At 41.8% G+C, this 19,064-nt stretch overlaps 1 protein-coding gene across 1 annotated transcript in view; it reads right to left on the bottom strand.

Annotated features, from left to right (window-relative positions):
• col7a1 (collagen, type VII, alpha 1) overlaps positions 1–18,657 on the bottom strand; it is a gene marked incomplete at its 5' end in the record, with an annotated part of 46,589 nt that extends 27,932 nt beyond the window's left edge. Inside the window, 33 exon segments of the mRNA XM_048254574.1 lie at positions 139–204; positions 424–528; positions 716–751; positions 2,678–2,713; positions 2,992–3,036; positions 3,214–3,285; positions 3,435–3,470; positions 3,747–3,827; positions 4,764–4,799; positions 6,188–6,223; positions 6,439–6,519; positions 6,676–6,717; positions 8,357–8,392; positions 9,784–9,828; positions 10,051–10,122; positions 10,215–10,259; positions 10,455–10,490; positions 11,141–11,221; positions 11,596–11,631; positions 12,279–12,338; positions 12,675–12,746; positions 13,096–13,128; positions 13,746–13,781; positions 13,934–13,969; positions 14,163–14,207; positions 14,327–14,362; positions 14,909–14,953; positions 15,259–15,294; positions 16,025–16,084; positions 16,415–16,486; positions 18,141–18,179; positions 18,383–18,409; positions 18,562–18,657. Coding sequence (XP_048110531.1) covers positions 139–204; positions 424–528; positions 716–751; positions 2,678–2,713; positions 2,992–3,036; positions 3,214–3,285; positions 3,435–3,470; positions 3,747–3,827; positions 4,764–4,799; positions 6,188–6,223; positions 6,439–6,519; positions 6,676–6,717; positions 8,357–8,392; positions 9,784–9,828; positions 10,051–10,122; positions 10,215–10,259; positions 10,455–10,490; positions 11,141–11,221; positions 11,596–11,631; positions 12,279–12,338; positions 12,675–12,746; positions 13,096–13,128; positions 13,746–13,781; positions 13,934–13,969; positions 14,163–14,207; positions 14,327–14,362; positions 14,909–14,953; positions 15,259–15,294; positions 16,025–16,084; positions 16,415–16,486; positions 18,141–18,179; positions 18,383–18,409; positions 18,562–18,657 — 1,716 coding nt within the window.
• Between the last annotated feature and the right edge of the window lie 407 nt (positions 18,658–19,064).

The following is a 19,064-nucleotide window of genomic DNA, read 5'->3' as shown; positions in this document are numbered from 1 at the left end:
TATGCTAAAACATAATGAGACCTGGCAAATCTCTCCATTAAATGATTCCAAGTAAACATACACATTCTCATATCAGCCAGTCAGTCAGTCAGCACCTCACACACACAAACCAAACAGAACCATGTCTCTAGAACTCACTGGGGTTCCGGGAGGTCCCTGTGGCCCGGGGAAGGACACTGGTTCTGCTCCTTTTACATAAATAACCTGACAGGAAGCAGGAAGTCAGGACAGGAACATGGATGGTATTGATGTAGAGACAGAGGGAGAATGAGGACTAAAGTTCATATGTGGAATATATTCATCTCAAATTCATTAATCATCTCTCTCTCTCTTTCTTTCTCTCTCTTTCTTTCTCTCTCTCTCTCTCTCTCTCTCACACACACAAACACACACACATACACACATACACACATAAACACACACCTGCCCAGGGGGTCCGATGGGGCCAGGAGCTCCTTGGGTACCTGGAGGGCCAACTGGACCGACGGGACCAGTAATTCCTCTGTCCCCCTTCAGACCGTCACGACCCTGAGAGGCGAAGGGGAAAAGGGAAAATGAACAGTGAACAAAGATCAGGATCAAAGGTCAGGATGGATGAGGAAGTCATGATATTAGGAATTCAGGAAGTTATAGATTTAATACTGATGGGTTTTCTGTTGCTACAGCAACTAACAACATAAGCACTAAACAGGCCGAACTGAGCCGAAGAACTCACGTCTCTTCCTGGAGGTCCAGCTTCACCTTTGTCACCCTGATGAACAAAAAATATTACAAAATGTTAAACCTGCCCGCGCACACACGCACACACACGCACACACACACACACACACACACACTTATGTGCACTCTCTCATGTTAACACACACATACACACACACACACACACACACACATACACTTATGTGCACTCTCTCATGTTAACACACACATACATACACACACACACACACACACACACACACACACATACACTTATGTGCACTCTCTCATGTTAACACACATACACACACACACACACACACACACACACACACACACACACTCATGTGCACTCTCTCATGTTAACACCCACACACACACACACACACACACACACACACACACACACACATACACTCCTGTGCACTCTCTCATGTTAACACACACACATAGTGTTAATTTTGTCACCTATTTTTAATTTAGTCATAGTCTTAGTCTTGTGACGAAATGTCCTTTTTAGTCTTTGTCATATTTAGTCATTCAAATATCATTTTTGTTAGTCAAGTTTTAGTCGACTAAAAGTCTCGTCATTTTAGTCTAGTTTTAGTCAAAAGAAAACTAAAGGTATCTTAGTCTTAGTCAGTTTTAGTCAACACATTTTAGTCTTTTTTTTTTAAAACAAATTATTTCTGATTGCCATTTGAGTCAAATAGTGTTTCACACATCTCAATTTTCCAACAATATTGTGTGTCCACAGGGCTACTCGTCTGTTATAATTACTCATTCTGATTTTTTGTCAGTCCGTATGTTTACATGCACAGGTAAGTCGAGCTACAGTTATAGCTCGGCTGGGATTTGACCATAGACAGTAAAAGATTTGACTGGACCACTGTCATATTCGTAGACCAGTGTTTCTCAAAGTGTGGTCCGGGGATCACCAAGTGGTCATGAGCAGGCGTGGTAAAATACAATATAGATGAGTTGTTTGCCAAATAACTTGTAGTTAAATCCAAACAGTTCTGCAACACTGTCTATGTAAGATATGCCAGTTTAAATCATACAGAATGAATCCTCTGACACAATAAGCAAAGTGCAAAGACAATAAGCAAGGTGGTTCAGTGAGTAGGCCTATAGACTAATTATAGGCTACTGTTGAAGTAGGTCTAATCTTTTTTTTTTTTTTTTTAGCTAGGGTTAGTTAAGTGGTCCTGAAACTGAAATAGTTTGAGAAACACTGTCGTAGGCCAATGTATTAATGTTTTACTCCGCCTCGCTAGATGGCGATATGCGCCCAAACACAACACATTCCCCAAACAGACTCTCCATCTTAGCCATAGCTAACTTGCTAGCGAACTTTCTATATTAGCTTACTTGCTAGCAAACTTTGCATCATCAGTCTAACTAGATGAATAGTTGACATTACATGCTGAACATTTTCGTATGGACATTCTGGGGGATGTTAATTTGTATGAGAGAAGCGTCAACTTCTGGGTATGTAGCAGAGGCATAATGCTTAGGTAGTTAGCTTGCTAACTCTGGCAGAAATCTCCAGTGTTCTTGTTCCATGTAGTTTCGTGTTGCAGCCACAGGGTTGCAGCAGCAGCACGTAGACTAGCCTACAGGAAAGCTGTTGCGTATGAACTCATTCGGAATATTTTGAAAACGTAACAGCTAGATATTCTGTCTTCTCATTTTGTAGACGAACATGAAGGGAGATTTTATCTTAGTTTTTATTTCATGCAAAACATTTTAGTCTCTCGTCTTTTTTTCGTCAACAATAATGCATCTTAAGATAGTCTTAGTCAGTGTTTCAGGACATTACTGGCGCCTCGTCATCGTCTCGTCTTAGTCATGAAAAAAAAGGTCGTTGACGAACATATTTCCTCTCGTCTCGTCTGACGAAATTACACACACACACACACACACACACACACACACACACACACACACACACACTTCTTGTTTAATGGGGTCTTACCTTTCTTCCATCCTCCCCTGGTGTACCATCCTCTCCCTACAAACACAACATTATTACACAGTTATTACACATGTACAAATAGCCACAGTGTGTCGTAGTAATGTTTGATTGAGCAGAGCTAGAAATGACCTCAGACATACTTCACCCAAGTTTTTTTCCAGAGAACAAGGAAAGAAGAGAAGATAAAGACATGAAGTGAAGGAGATAAGAACAGGGAAAGGAGATCAATGTTAAAAGTGGAGATTCTCATGAGGGTAAGTAGCTGAAAGGTATTAGATTATTCTAGGTCATTAGTGAGGTCATTAATAATTCACCATTTTCCCAGGATCTCCAGGCTTCCCGTCTGTTCCAGCTTTTCCCTAAGAGACAGAAAAGGACACATCAGCATGTGCATACGCGTGTGCGTGTGCGTGCGCGTGTGTGTGTGTGTGAGTGTGTGTGTGTGTGTGTGTGTGTGTGTGTGTGTGTGTGTGTGTGTGTGTGTGTGTGTGTGTGTGTGTGTGTGTGTGTGTGTGTGTGTGTGTGTGGTCACTCACTGGTACTCCTACGTTTCCAGGAGGCCCAGCTGGTCCTAGTGGTCCTTGCGGCCCCCTAAGTCCTGGCAGACCCTAAGAGAGAGAGAGAAATACACACACACACTCATACACACCCTCAAAGTGGGACAAGAGAGAAATGCACACAACCCCATACAAACATGAACTTATACTGTTGTACTCAACTAGATGAGGACTTATGAGCTTTGAGCTTATGCACTTACGTCTCTGCCAGGATCCCCCTGCTTTCCTGGGTCACCCTGACAACAGAAAAAGTACACAAACAGAGGAGTCACAGATACAGGAACAATGATAACAAAAATATTCATACTGATGTGTGCTTATGTGGGTTATACATCCTCAAATGTAAAGTGCAGTATGGGTGATGTAACAGGTTGCCACTGAAGTGCTGATCTGCACTTGATCATGTGTGTATATATGTGTGCACATGTGTGTGTATATATGTGTGCACATGTGTGTGTGTGAGTGTGTATGCATGTATCTGTGTGTGTGTGTGTGTGTTTGTGTGTCCTTACTCGTAGTCCAACTGCTCCAGGTGCTCCAGGTTTTCCATCCAGCCCATTACGGCCATCCAGTCCAGCAGCTCCTCTCTCTCCCTAGCACACACACACACACACACACACACACACACACACACACACACACACACACACACACACACACAAAAAGCAATAAGACAGGTGATATTTCAGGAATATCTATAAGTAGCATGTGTCCATATGCAGGTTAAAGAAGTAGCCCGTATCAATAAAACAGATTTGGTGGGTTAAAATACTGATATAATATCAGGGGCTTTATCAGACCTTATTAACCAGCTTCTCTCTATAGCACTGTACCAGTATACTGTACCTTGGCATCCTGCCTGGCCACAGGCAGTCTTATATAGTATGGTTCTGAACACACACACACACACACACACACACACACACACACACACACACACACACACACACACACATACACACGCGTAAATGTATGTACGTACAGTATGTAAATCAGGTTTATGTGCCAAGTATACTTGCGTATACAAGGCATTTGGTCTCTGGATTTATCCCAATTAGTGAACACACAGAGCACACAGTGAACACACAGTGAGGTGAAGCACACACGGAGCAGTGAGCTGCCTGCTACAGCAACACTCAGGGAGCAGTGAGGGGTTAGGTACCTTACTGAAGGGCACTTCAGTCGTGGAGTGCTCAACCACTTCCCCCGCCCACATTTTTTCCTACTGGTCAGGGATTGAACCGGCAACCCTCCGGTTACAAGCCCGAAGCCCTAACCAGTAGGCTACGGCTGCCCCCACCCACACACGTGCACGCACACCCGCACACGCATACACGCACACGCATACACGCACAGCACACGCATACACGCACACGCACGCACACACACGCACACACACGCACACACACACACACACACACACACACACACACACACACACACACACACACACACACACACACAAACACACACTTGAATTATGTGTCTGTGTAAGAGTGTGAACGAAAACGCGTTGATGGATGAAATACCTTTTCTCCAGGACTACCCCTCAGGCCTGTTTCACCCTGATGAAAGATGAGAGATGAAAAGGATTAAAAAAAGAGACATGAAGAACAACATAGAAGCAGAGATACTCAACCATAACGGGTAATCATCGAAATTACTTACGCAATCAGAAATACAGAAACTATGAGAGTCTGAGTCTGACATACCCCCAACAGAACAAACAATGGTGAAACCACAGTCACATCTAATGTTGTGTTGAGACAACAGCCATAAACCTCCCTGCCAAAACTTTTATTTGAACTCTGTGTAAGACTGTCATAAGATTGACGTTAACATATCACAAACATGTCATGAGACATCACAAATACAGTGTCAATAACACTGTTCAAAGATTGCCATTTTTGACATTTTCTGTATTCTGTATTTTATTCGGACAGGCTTCATAGTCTATAAAGCAGCAATAGTCTGCCACATGCTTAAAATCTGTCATAGTGCAAGCTGCCACAACAGGTATTATGTTAGCTTGATTTATTTGGTGTTTTAAGCCCCTAACGCCGACTTCCAGGCAGCGCTGCCACCATCAACTTAAGGGCAACCCTAACCTTAGCTCTAACCCTAACGTTAACCCATGCCTAACTCTAGTGCCTTCCAGGCAGCGCTGCCTTGAAGAAGACAACGTTGGGGGCTTAAAACACCAAGGAACATTATGTTATGTAGTTATGAAGTGTAATAATTATAGATGTAGCTTATAGATGATTGAAGTGTAACAGCTGTTAACAGATGAGTTAGTGCATACTGTCAGAATTCCCCTAAAAATGACAGTCCCAGTGCTGTCTACAAGAAATGCATGACCAAATCCAAGTACAAATGTGCTAGATTTTGCAAGGTGTTTGAGCAACTGATGTGCTGACGGATGTGATGAATAAAGAGGTGTTAGAGCCAACATTCTGTGCAGCTTAACAAGATCTACTTTCTTGCTATCTTTTGAAATGTATAAGCCTGTGTATGCCAGCATGTAAATAGTCCTTATGTGTCTATTACTACAAAAGAAATCACGCTGCGCAGCTACTGCCGGCAATCTTGTCACACTTCACAAACACATTGACATATTTCCTAATAAACAATCTAAGCAGGCCTATTTACGACTACAACATGTATGTTGTAGTCGTAAATAGGCCTGTATGGGGCATGTAAAATCACAAAGACATTCCAGAAGACAAGCCAACTCTGGTTGGAAGTGCCCTGGCACCATCTCCATGCCTACAGGAGCCAAAAGCAGATATTACATCTTGACTTGACTACAACTGAGTTAAAGTGACAGTGGAATTTTGGCAATGCCATGGCAAGTTGACACTGAAGTGTCTATGCAGTTTAGTGTAGTTAGTATTTAATGATATGTGAAGTCTTAAAAAGACTGCAGCAAATCCCTGCTCTTGGTGGTACTGACTCTGGGTCCTGCAAGTCCCCTCAGTCCATCAGCTCCCTGCAAATAAACACACACACACACACACACACACACACACACACACACACACACACAAAATCAAAAAAATATATCCGATAAAATGAAGAAAATATAAAGTTCCCAAGAGAGCACATTACACAAATTCAAAGGCACTTTGATGAATAAATGAATGAATGAATGAATGAATGAATGAATGAATGAAGCTCTTGCAGGACACATGGCAACATCCTCACCGCTGGTCCTGAAGGTCCCTGTCCACCTGCCTCGCCTTTCTGACCTTTGCCCCCGTGTTCACCGGGGTCTCCCGCATCCCCCTGCAGGAGCAGTGACAAACATCACTCACCTGTGTGCAATACCTCTGTGTGTGCTTGCACCGTGCGTGTGTGCATGGAGTGTGTACAGTATGTGTTCTGTGTAAGTGCAGCATGAATGTGGAATGTGTGTTGATAGTCTGTTTGTGTTATTCGTACCTTTTCCCCTCTCTCGCCTTTCATCTTAGTATCACTTGTAGTCTGGGAGAGAATGAGATAGAGAGAGATGGAGAGAGTGAGATAGAGAGAGAGAGAGAGGGAGAGAGAGAGAGAGAGAGAATTTAACAGTGATAAATGCTGTATGAAGCCTTATGAATGAATAATCTATAAATCAGGGCTTCTGCAGGGTTAAGTCAGTCAAATTTAAGACTTTTTAAGGCCTTTATGTTTTTAAATGTATTACCTACACGAGTTACGAAAAATAATTCCCTTTAAAAAAAAAAAAGACGGAGTTTGTGCGGATTTTTGTTAAAAAGTCTGGCGATTAAATCCTTCAGACAAGTCTGTTTGCTGCACTGCCGCAAGGACCTCGTAGTTCTGGCTAACACCCAGATTCCTCAGACAGAACTACAACAAGCAGAGCGAATGAATGCCCCCGCTAGCGCATTTTTCATGGGGAAAAGGCGATGGTAGAATCAATGAATGAACAAGCATATAAATTTAAGACGTGACTAAATGTAATTTATGACCTTGTATGGAAAATCCAGACATTTCTATGACCTTTTAAGGCCTAAAATTCTTATTATTATGACCGCCGCACAGCGAAGCGGCGGTCATATAGGTTTAGTCAGATTTTTTTTTTCTTTTTTTCTTTTTCGCATGCCCAAATTTCCGTCAAGGATTCCTGGGACACTGAAAGACCGGGGTACACGAAACTTGGTGGGCATGTAACCCCACATGGATAGCATGGAACCATCGTTTTTCATTTTGATCTGTAGCCCCCCCGCTGGACTGGACCCCCCGAAAGGAGGGTAGGGATAGACACAGTTTTCTGTGAATATCTTGAGAACCGTAGGGCCTAGGATGACCAATTTTTTCCTCCAGGGGTCATGTTAACCCATTCCATGTGCACACATGTGCATAAACAGATACACATGCACACACATACATTCACAGTAATCATAATGCACGACACATACTCACACAGTAGACATATGTACGCATGCATGCACACACACAAACAAACACACAAGCACACACACAAACACACAACACACACACACACACACACACACACACACACACACACACACACACACACACACACACACACACACACACACACACACACACAAACATAAACGTGTGCACGCACACATGCACACAATTCAAGAATTTCTCAGAATTATGAACAGGCAAGATGGGGGTGGGGTTGTATAAAATGAATTTTACATGTGAAATCTATGAACTAATCATGTTTTGGTACTTGTTGTCTAGCAAATACCAGTGAGAATTGAGTGTGGATAATGCAATTTAGTGAGACAGTTAGAATCATATAGGCCTTTCAGCGTGATTTATTTTTGTGGAAAAAATGTGCTGGATTGGGCGGCGGTCATATTTTGTACCGCTCTGCGGTACATCTAGTTAAATTTAAGACTTTTTATGACCCCACTGAAACCCTGATAAATGGATTTGAGTCTATCCACTGCAATGTCACATTGCGTCTTTGTTGTGCATACTGTATGTGTAATCAGCTTTATTGTAACATAATGATGTTTAGCTTCTGATGTTTCCTTTTGTAGGCCTGCATCCCAAGTAAACATTTCAAACATCTGCCATTGTTACAAGTGTTTTGTCGTTCCACTCTGTTGAGACTAACAGAGGTCATGACTAAACCTACCGCGGATCCTGGTGGGCCAGGGGGGCCTTGAGCTCCCTGGAAAAAAAGAACCAAAAATGAGTGAAGCAGTACTCAAAACCACCACTGGCTGCATACTCTGCATCAAAATACTCAATATAGGTGAGTATTTTATATTAAAAAACTTTTGGTGATGTTAGTCATTTGCCCAGACTTATTGTGAATATTGATATTTAGGAAGATGATCCAGTGCAAGATGAGTAACATGTAGGTTGCTCACACACACCAGTGGCGCAAAGCAGGTTTGGTCTCAGCTTTGGTAGGGACATAAGCTGGTTATCCTGGAGATGTACACTTTATAAGGACTATGAGGACACTTTCCAATGAATACAACTTCACAATAAAAATAATATGAATGAGTTGGCTAAAATATTGGTAAAGACAATTTTGTCATCCCAAAATATTGGTATGTACATGATCCTATGGTCCATATGCAAGCCTACTGTACACCCTTGACACACACAATACTCCCTCTCTCACATCAACCCACTCACTCAATCACATGGTTACTTGCTCGCCCACACTTATAATGTAAGTTTGCTTGTTTTAGTAGAACTTTGGAACAACTTTGACTGTGATGTGTATGTGTCCTCCAAAGCTAATGATACACAAGGCACCTTTCTGAGCAATGTTGCTGGGCAGTGTTCCTCAGTATTGTTGTTCTGGCACGTTCCCTTTGATACTGGGCAACACATTTTTCTTGAGAACTTCAATCATCATTTGGCAAATTTTAACAGGATTATCCAATTAGAACACATGGTACCAGTTATGTGGTTGCCCTGCTCAAAAAGTTGCCCCATGTACCACCTGAAGCAATATCAAACATTCTGGACATGCACTGACAATGTCAGAGACTTCATTCTTCATATTATTTGTCAGTGTACCTTGAGTTTGAAGTCATTATTTTAAGGCAATAGAACTGTATTGGGCTGCTTTAAGCCCACATTCTGTGGCTCTCAATAGGTTCGGTGGTTAGTCAGTTGTGACTTTTTGAGTACAGTATTCAGGCTATGAGATGTAACAGGCTTCAAAGTTGATTTGTTGAATTTGTTGACTGCAGAGTTATGGCATGTCTCGTAGGCAAAGAAACGCTGTTGCTCTCAAACACTATTCACTTAATCAACATGCAAGAGTATGTGTACATTTGCATCCTTGTCAATGACTGAGCAGACAAAGAGAGAAAGATGAAGAGAAATGGAGGAGAAAATGAGAGAGAGATGGAGGGAGATGGAGGAGAAAATGAGAGAGAAATGGAGGGAGAGAATGAGGAGAATATGAGAGACAGAGAGATGGAGGAGAAAATGAGAGAGAGATGAAGGGAGAGATGGAGGAGAAAATGAGAGAGAGAGAAATGGAGAGAGAGATGGAGGTTGGGGAAGAGTGGCAGAAGAGTCTAGCGGAACTCTTACCTGCTCTCCCTTAAACCCTCGGGGTCCAGCAGGCCCAGGACTACCCTGGAGAAAACACACACACACACACACACACACACACACACACAGAAACACACAAGCAGCCTGATGAATTACACACATGGGAAGATACAAACACAAGCATTGAGAAATATAGAAATTCACACAGAGGGGGCAAGAGAGTATGTGGAAGTGAGTGTGTGTGTGTGTGTGTGTGTGTGTGTGTGTGTGTGTGTGTTTATGAGAGTATGCGTGTGTGTATCTTACAATACGTCCATGCTCTCCTGGATCGCCCACGTCTCCTTTCTCCCCCACTTGTCCTTGCGGACCTTGTAAACCCTGGCAGACAAAAGCGCTAAAACTTCAGACCCAAGATGGTGATGTCGGCATGTGTGTTTATTTAGGTCAGACTGTGCTAATCTCCCACTCACCCGCACGCCACGATCCCCCGTCTTTCCTGGCACCCCTGGCTCGCCCTGGATACCACAGAGAAAACCAGAAAGAACGACAGCAACAAAAATGTGTGTGGTGAAATCAGAACAAACAAATGCAGTGACCAATATCACATTAGTGTCAATCATAAACATACGTGATTAAATAATAGAAGATATATTTATATATAGAGAGCCGCACATAAATGCTCGGACAGCAGACAAAGGCAAAAAACTTACTGCAGTTCCTTCATCTCCCTTGTCTCCTTTCTCTCCCTATAAAAGTAGGGAAAATGCTTGAACTCAAAATAACACAATAAAGAATTAAGTAATAGAGCAGTGTTTCTCAAGTGTGGTGGTCCGCAAGCTATCTCAAGTGGTCCGTGAGCAAACGTGGTAAAATATAATATAGATGAATTGTTTGCAATATTGAACCAACTTGTATGTAAATCCAAACAGTTCTGCAACACTGCCTATGTAAGCTACGCCAGTTTAAATCATATGAATCCTCTGACACAATAAGCACGGTGCAAAAACAATAAGCAAGGTGGTTCAGTGGGTAGGCCTATTGTGCAATATACTGTTGAAGTAGGTCTACTGTTTGTTTTTTTTTAGCTACATGTAGGAGGTCCGTGATTTTCTTTTTTATTGGTTAAGTGGTCCTTGGTCTGAAAAAGTTTGAGAAACACTGTAATAGAGGCACTGAATAAAAATGAAATTCAGGAATTCAGGAGGAAAATCAGTAACACTTTATAACTTAACATTTGTTAAATGATGTTGAAACCATAGATAGATATGAGAGATAAGTCTGACTATGCTCATTTGCACACTCACGTATACACACATGTGCACATACACACGCACAGAACAGCATACACACTTTTATGAATGAGTCTGAGGAGCTCCTCCATCCTCTCCTACTGTACCTCTTTCCCCCGTGCGCCTGCTGGTCCTGGGGACCCGTTCCTGCCAGCCTCCCCAACCTCCCCTGGTTCACCACGGTCACCCTGGCCAATGAGACAACATCGATGTTTGGTACAGTGGTTGCATGAACAATGCACATCCCACCTTTCTTTAGGCCAGGTGCAGGACAAAGTAATGGCCATTTGCCTGAAGAAGACCCAGATGGGCCAAAACGTTGTTAATTAAAACATTTGGGAGCTAGACTCCGGTGTGCAGACATTCCCTCTTTTTTTTACAATGAGACAACATCCTTATCACAGATCCAGTCTGTCATAAATCCAGCGTAAATAACCAAGTATATGGAAGGAGATGCACTTATTATTGTTTTATAAATGTCAGCACAAACATGCTCTGATAGAGATACAGGGGTATCTCTGTACATACTGGGGTTGGGAATAGATCCAGGGACTTGACTTACCTTTGCTCCAGGTCTTCCCCCTAGACCAGGTGGGCCCTATTAAAGTAAAGAATATGAGAATCCAGTCTTATACACTCCATACTGTATGTGCTCAACAGCTTTTTGTCACACAAACTGGAACACTATGGCTGCTACAGCCCCAAAATAAATGGACTAATGTAAACAGATACTGAGGCACCTGATCTTGTCCCTCATAACTAACTCTGCCTATCATCATTGAAAATACACTTCTCAGAGAGTTATATGACCTCTCTGCATTACTGTGGACTGTTTTCTTTACATATTTACATATATCCTCCAGGTGATAAGTGTCTTTTGACATGACATACAAGAAAAAAAATTGTCTGATAGGATGTTGAACATCAAAATATCTGAAACCTCTGATTGGATGTCAATTTATGTTCTACTGGAGTTCTACATTCTATTGTCACCGGGGTTACGGTTTGCATCTGTGTTTACTCTCGTGTTGCGGTGAGAGATAAAGCTAATGTACAAGTTGTTATAGAAACTAAGGGACTTTCTATTTGACAATTTGTTGCAGGTGCAGAACTACGAAAGGCTACAGTGCCGTGACATCTGTTAACAACAATACTTTTTTGTCAAAAGACACACTTCGTCTGGAATATAAAATTTGGGGCTTCAGTTCGATCTCTGCATCACAGCACATGATATGTCACACTCACTCGATCTCCTTGGTCTCCTTTAGTTCCAGCAGGTCCCTGCACACCAGCCCCTGGGAGTCCCTTAGGGCAAACACAGACAATGACAGACAGACAACAAAATAAAGGCATTGTGAATTAATTAAAACATAAACTACTTCATTAGAGAAAGCTGCTGGCCTGAAGAGGATGTGAGCGAACCAATGATTTTAAAAGGCATGAACAGTGTACTCATTAATGAAACTTCTTGAAGGAACTATAGAATGTAGGAGATTTAACAGTGACAACCAACCAGCCAATCTGTTACCAGTCAGTGCTGACTGATATAAAAAAGCATAGTGCACAAAATCCGGCTCTTATTTTCACAAATGCATGATGTACTGATGATGAGCTGAGGAGGACGTGACCAAACACACTCACTCTGTCTCCTTTCGGGCCTCGCTCCCCCTTCTCTCCTATTGCTCCCTCAGGGCCAGCGAGTCCCGTCTCTCCCTGTGAACAAACACACACACACAGACACAGACACACACACACACACACACACACACACACACACACACACACACACACACACACACACACACACACACACACACACACACACACACACACACACACACACACACACACAAACACAAACACAAAACAAACAAACACAAACAGGCACACACACACACACACACACACACACACCATAAACATACATGTTTACATTTTTTCACCATAATAATATTTATTTAAAAAAATCATAAATTTGAAAAAAAATTCTTCATTTAAAAGCTGTAGAAGCAAGTTGGTTGACCAATTCTTGACCATTCAATAACAGTTGGTTCCCACATACCCGCTCTCCTTTCCTCCCCGGTAGAGTAGTACCCTGTGAAGAGAAACCATGGCAACCTGAACATACTGTGCCAGAATTACAAAGTACAAGACATCTCAACAAAACATATCACAAACTACAGGTCATCTATTCACAACTAATTAAAGGTGCTCTAAGCCATGCTAGGTAACGTCACTTCAGTTGACTTTCAAACAAAACAGAGAACTAGCTCGTTACTTCCTCCCCCTCCCTCCCGTGCTGCTCCCGTGCAATTGAAACTCTCCTAAACGTGCATCTCGTCAGTGATTTACTGGAACAGTTTGTTATGTTTTTATGGGCTAGGTTTGCCCAGGTTGTTTTTGTTGCCGTTTTTGAAGCCTGGGCTGTCCACAGAGATAGCGTTTTTTTACAGTGTATTCAGGACACAGACAGCTAGAGGTTGGTTAGGTGATATTTGCAGTAAGTGACAAAGAATGTTTTTGCCTAAAAAACACATGGCATCGCTTAGAGCACCTTTAACAAAATTCATGACTCTTCACAAAACAGAAAATACACATCAAAGCAAAAACAGAAAATGATATAAAACAACAGATGATCCACAAGACCATTATTGACACATGTTCACTAGCTGTACAATTGTGGTTTAAGATGGCTTGTGTTGGCTTACTTACACCACCTGCAGGCTCTCCTGGTTCACCTTTGCTTCCCTGGCAAGAAGGAGAAAATGGCAAACAATTTAGCAGGTCTATTTTTTTTTCAGTTTGTATTTGTATTATATCAATTTCATATGTCAATTTTTGTAAATATGAAATGATGATTTCTGTGATCATAATTTCTATGATTTCTATGATTTCTGTACCTTCTCTCCTGGAGATGCACTGGGCCCTGGCAAACCCTGCAAGACACACACAATATCACACACACATAATATCACACGTAAACAGGAAAACACACACACACAAACACACACACACTCAGACAGACTGAAATATGACTGAAATATGGTCATGCACATGAACACACACACACACACACACATAAAATGACATTATCTCACAACATTCCTAATCACACAATAACACACTTACTCTGGGTCCAGGCAGCCCTGAAGAACCAGGTTTACCAGACTCCCCCTAAAAACAAAAGACAGTGTGAAAGTGTCAGACAGAGTCTTTCTTCTCTAAAGAGGCTCCAGACAGGGGTTAGAATACTGGAGACTGGAGACATTTTGTGGGTTTAGCAGAGGGCACACCTTCTCTGCTGGGGGCCCAGTTGGTCCTCTCTCTCCCTGCAACACACACATACAAACATCAAAACATTATTTACTCAGACAGTGAGCACCAAAACAACTTCACACAGTGAGCTTCAATCACTCAAGCATTCAACCAATCAGAAGGATAAGTCAGTAGGCAACATCGCTCAAATGAATCTGCCTCAATTCACAAGTCACAGGATGCAGAAGAGAAGGTATCCAATAAGAACAGAGCAGTGCAGTATCTCAGTGTAAGACAACACACACATGGCCCTAATTTCATTCTAATGTGTCAAAAGCATACATATACTAAATATATCAATATATGCCCTTAATGACAATAATGTGGACATGTTCGACTTGAGGCTTTGCCCATCAAATTCATCATCGATGCTGTTTCCTTAATAAGACCGCAAACTGCAGAAGCTACCATGTTGAGGTAAAAAGTCTTTCAATGTGCATCACTGTGAGGAACAAGATGTGGTGCAGTGTGAACAATAGGCGCTGGAGACAGCAATCGCTGATGACCAACGGTGAACATTGATTGGGTAAGTGGTGTGACAATCACACACTTATACTCACCCTGTCCCCTTGGATGCCTGGCTGTCCCGCTTGGCCCCGGTCACCCTGATAGAGTGAAACATGGAGGTTTAACAATGGAGGTTAGCAGACATTATCAGGGTATCTGCATGTTTAAAATATCTGCATGTTTAAAGTCCAAATGTAATGACTTTTTATGACCTCTAAAGCCGAGGTTCTCAATCTTTAAGGGGCTAAGGCACACCAAAGGTGAAAACAAAATGCCAAGGCACACCAACTTGCCGATGAGTTAAACAAAAATGTATTGGGTTTTCATTAAGGACTTCTCCTTTAACTGACTGATATTATTGATCACCTGTCTACACAAAATCATGTGATTAATTAACTCTTACCTTATTTCCTCTTTCACCAGCGGGCCCTCTTGGTCCCTGAAAACATCATGAATTAGGTCTCATTCAAGAACACAGGTCCTAACAACCAGTGTCTAGTGTCTAAGATCCATCTAAATGATTTGAGAGATAGGTTGTCACTATCTCCACAATTATTGGTGTCCATAATCAAAGTTATGTAATTAAAATAAGTCAAGGTTTTTCTATTTCAGAGTGATTATCAAGGTACAACTGAGGAGATAAAATCAGCAAAATGTCACATTCTAGTGATAATATACTTCCACTGAACAAACCACTCCTTTTTACGCTTAATCCTGAATCATGAATACTGTAGATGTGTGTGCAAAATCATGAATACTGTAGATGCTCTTTACATTGAGTGGATAATTGAGTAATTACCCCTTCAGCAAATCCATACAGTACATGACAAACTGGCAGGCCAAAGCACATCCCTGATTTAAGCAACACTCAGTATGCAAATCCAAGCATGCACTGCAGCTGCAGGACTCCAATAAATTAGCAAACTCACATCACAACAAATGTGTTTTGTAAATATGTTTTTGTCATTTTTGACAAAATCTCATCTCAATAACCTCACTTAAACTTAATCAGATATGCGTTTGGGATCTTTGGGAATGAGATGTTTGTCAAATGGGTTTCCTTAGGATGTTTGGGAATGAGATGTTCGTCAAATGGGTTTCCTTCGGATCTTTGGGAATGAGATGTGTGCCTGATGGGTCATCCAAGGATGTTCTGGGTGACTACTCACTCGTTCACCGGGCTCTCCTTGAATTCCGGGGGGGCCAGGCTGACCCTCTATGCCCTCACCCTAAAATATACAAATTCGGTTGTCACACAAGCACTGTCCAATTGAACACAGACCACCAAACCAAATACTTTTAATAATTCACACAGTCGCTCACACAATCACTCATTCAATCACACACTTGAAACCAATTAAACTGTTGTCATTTCTGGACATAGTGTAGATTATATAGCTCCATGTACTTTAAAAGGGCTCTTTTTTACTTTTTTACCAACATGCACATGCATCCGCACACACACACCGCAAACACACACACACCACAAATACACAAACACAAACACACACACACACACACACACACACACACACACACACACACACACACAAACTCACCTTGTCGCCTTTGGACCCCTTTAATCCAGGAAGCCCTTTTGGACCTTCTGGACCTGGAGGCCCTGGTATCCCCTTAAACACAAATGCACACACACACTTACTGTACACACAAACCAGAATGCCAAACGCCAATATTACAGTACATCATCAGAACAATATGAATCTGTACCACTGTTGCTGATAAATTGAGGAAAAAATCAAGTGTGGTAAAAAACCAAAACTACTTTCGATGGCTTGTCCAGCATAGTTGAGCAGCTCAACTGTCCACTATAGTATAACAACTTATTTAAGCCCCAAATATTTGGACAGAAAGATGTAACAGAGAGGGCTTTCCATTTGATGTTTTTTTTCTTTTGTTTTTTACATGTTTGCTAATGTAGGGTCAGTGTTGCACGGTGCCCGATACAACAAAGTATTACAATACCCTGAAATTAAAAAAATGTCACAATACCTAATTTGTTTAAGTATCGATACTTTTAAAAATGTCTGTGTTCTTTTGAAGTAACATGCGTGTGTGCAAGGCATGCTTCTAGTGCCTCCCCTAGCCTGCCAAGTATAGCTGTCGTGCCATAAATAGCGAGCCATGGCTGCTAGTTTAAGTTCAGGCCACGGACCTTGTGTGAAACGGGCCTAAGTGTAATAGTTTAAAAATCATAATGAAGTATTGAAATTACTAAATATTTGTAGTTACTAGTAATTATGCAGATTATAAAATACTATACATTATTAACAAAATATATACACTTTATATGAATTCCAAAACATATGAAACAGAAACATATCATAAACATATTAGCCATAATTTTCTGTGCACGCGCGCGCACGTGTGTGTGTGAGGGTCGAGCAGAATCTGGGATGGTCACTGGTGTGAGTGATCACACTATATTAAATATTACTGGTGACGTCAAGGTGGTGGGGGCCCCCAAATCAAATCAAATTTTAAAAAAGTATTGACTTGGTATCAGTATCAAAACAATAAATAAATTGACCTGGTATCGGTATCGAAACAATAATTTTGGTCTCGTGACAACACTAGGCCATACATATACAGTACCCTCCAGAATTATTGGCACCAGCATCAAACCAGCTAATAGGCTAACATAAATAAAACCATGCCAATCTCTAGGTATGGTGAAGGGTATGTGATGATGTGGGGCTATTTTAATTCCAAAGTGCAAGGAAACTTTATCAGGATGCATAGTATCCTGGATCTATGAAATAACTGGCCTTAAAAAATAAAAATCTCCCTGCCTCTATGGGAATTTAACATAGGGGTGCCAATACTCATGACCCCTGTATTTTAAGAAAGAACATTTATTTATTTATTTATGATACATTATTCATTCACAAAGAAAATTGGTGTCCTTATAGGTTGGATATTTCCTCATTTTATAACTTAAGGCATTAAGATCAATATCCAAAAGATGATTTTATATTCCTCTTTTTAGTCAACTTTAGCAGAGGTGCCAATAATTCTGGAGGGTACTGTATGTTATAAGGTCCTTTCCTGGGATCAGAGGAGGTCTTCTAACTCCCAAAGGTCAGGCAGTACGCATTGTGATTATCACACTCTCTGGCTCATATCTGATGTGTGTTGGACCATTTGCAGTAAACCTCTAACCCTAACTCTTTATGAGACATGCCTGACCTTTTGCCCAAACTCCCTGTCCTTCCTAAAGAGTCTGAGGAGTCGTTGCGATGTAAGCAGGGTCCTGTGTTAACTTACTGGTGTTCCGGGATCCCCTTTGGCCGCCACGCCACTGTCCTATAAGGCAAGGAGTGTGTGTGTGTGTGTGTGTGGGAGGTGGGGTGGGGTGGCAAACACAAAGGAGAGACAAAGTGGAACATAGAAGAATAGAAAGAGTTAGAGGAGGGCAGTGATGTGGCTGACATTTATCTAATCGTTTTTTATACCGCACAAGAAGCCATATATAGTAGTGCATTAGCAAAGATAAGTGAATTGGTCACCCTCTCTCCTCGATCCCCCTTCTCTCCCTAAAGAAAAGACAGTACAGGGGTTAGTGAACCACAGATACAGGCTGCTCTAGAATGGCAAGGGGGTGTTTGAACATGTGGCCATATGAACAATCTATTAAAGTGGGATGATGATGATGATGATGATGATGATGATGATGATGTCCCCTGACCTTAATGGAGATACCAGGGGTACCTGGTATCCCAGGGCGACCATCCTGTCCAGGTGTTCCAGCAAGTCCCTTTAACCCATCACCACCTGGCCGACCCTGAAGGAGAGAGAGAGAGATACAGAGAGATGGAGAGAGAGAGAGGGAGAGAAAGAGAGAGGGAGGGAGGGAGAGAGAGAGAGAGGGAGAGAGGGAGGGAGGGAGAGGGAGAGGTTAATATAAAGAGACAGAACATAGCAATGAAGGGGATTGACCAAAGAATTTGTTGGTACTCGTTGGTATTTGTGGGTGCCCGCATTAGGGCTTGCGGTTTGTTTGGTTATGTTGCTGACATAAGGCATGAGGCTACACCAACAAAAGGATATAAAACTTACTCCTCAGTTTAAGGAATCTTTTCACAGTCACAGAATTTACTTTTCAAAACCTGGTACTGATATTGCATTTAAAATGAAAACATGTCCTCTTTGCCAACTTATCAACTATTCATTTTTGCTCACTTATCGCTA

Source organism: Alosa alosa, chromosome 10 (genome assembly GCF_017589495.1).
Source record: "Alosa alosa isolate M-15738 ecotype Scorff River chromosome 10, AALO_Geno_1.1, whole genome shotgun sequence".
Classification (NCBI taxonomy): domain Eukaryota; kingdom Metazoa; phylum Chordata; class Actinopteri; order Clupeiformes; family Clupeidae; genus Alosa; species Alosa alosa.
The sequence above is the reverse complement of the archived record's forward strand: the minus strand, read 5'-3'. Positions and strand labels throughout refer to the sequence as shown.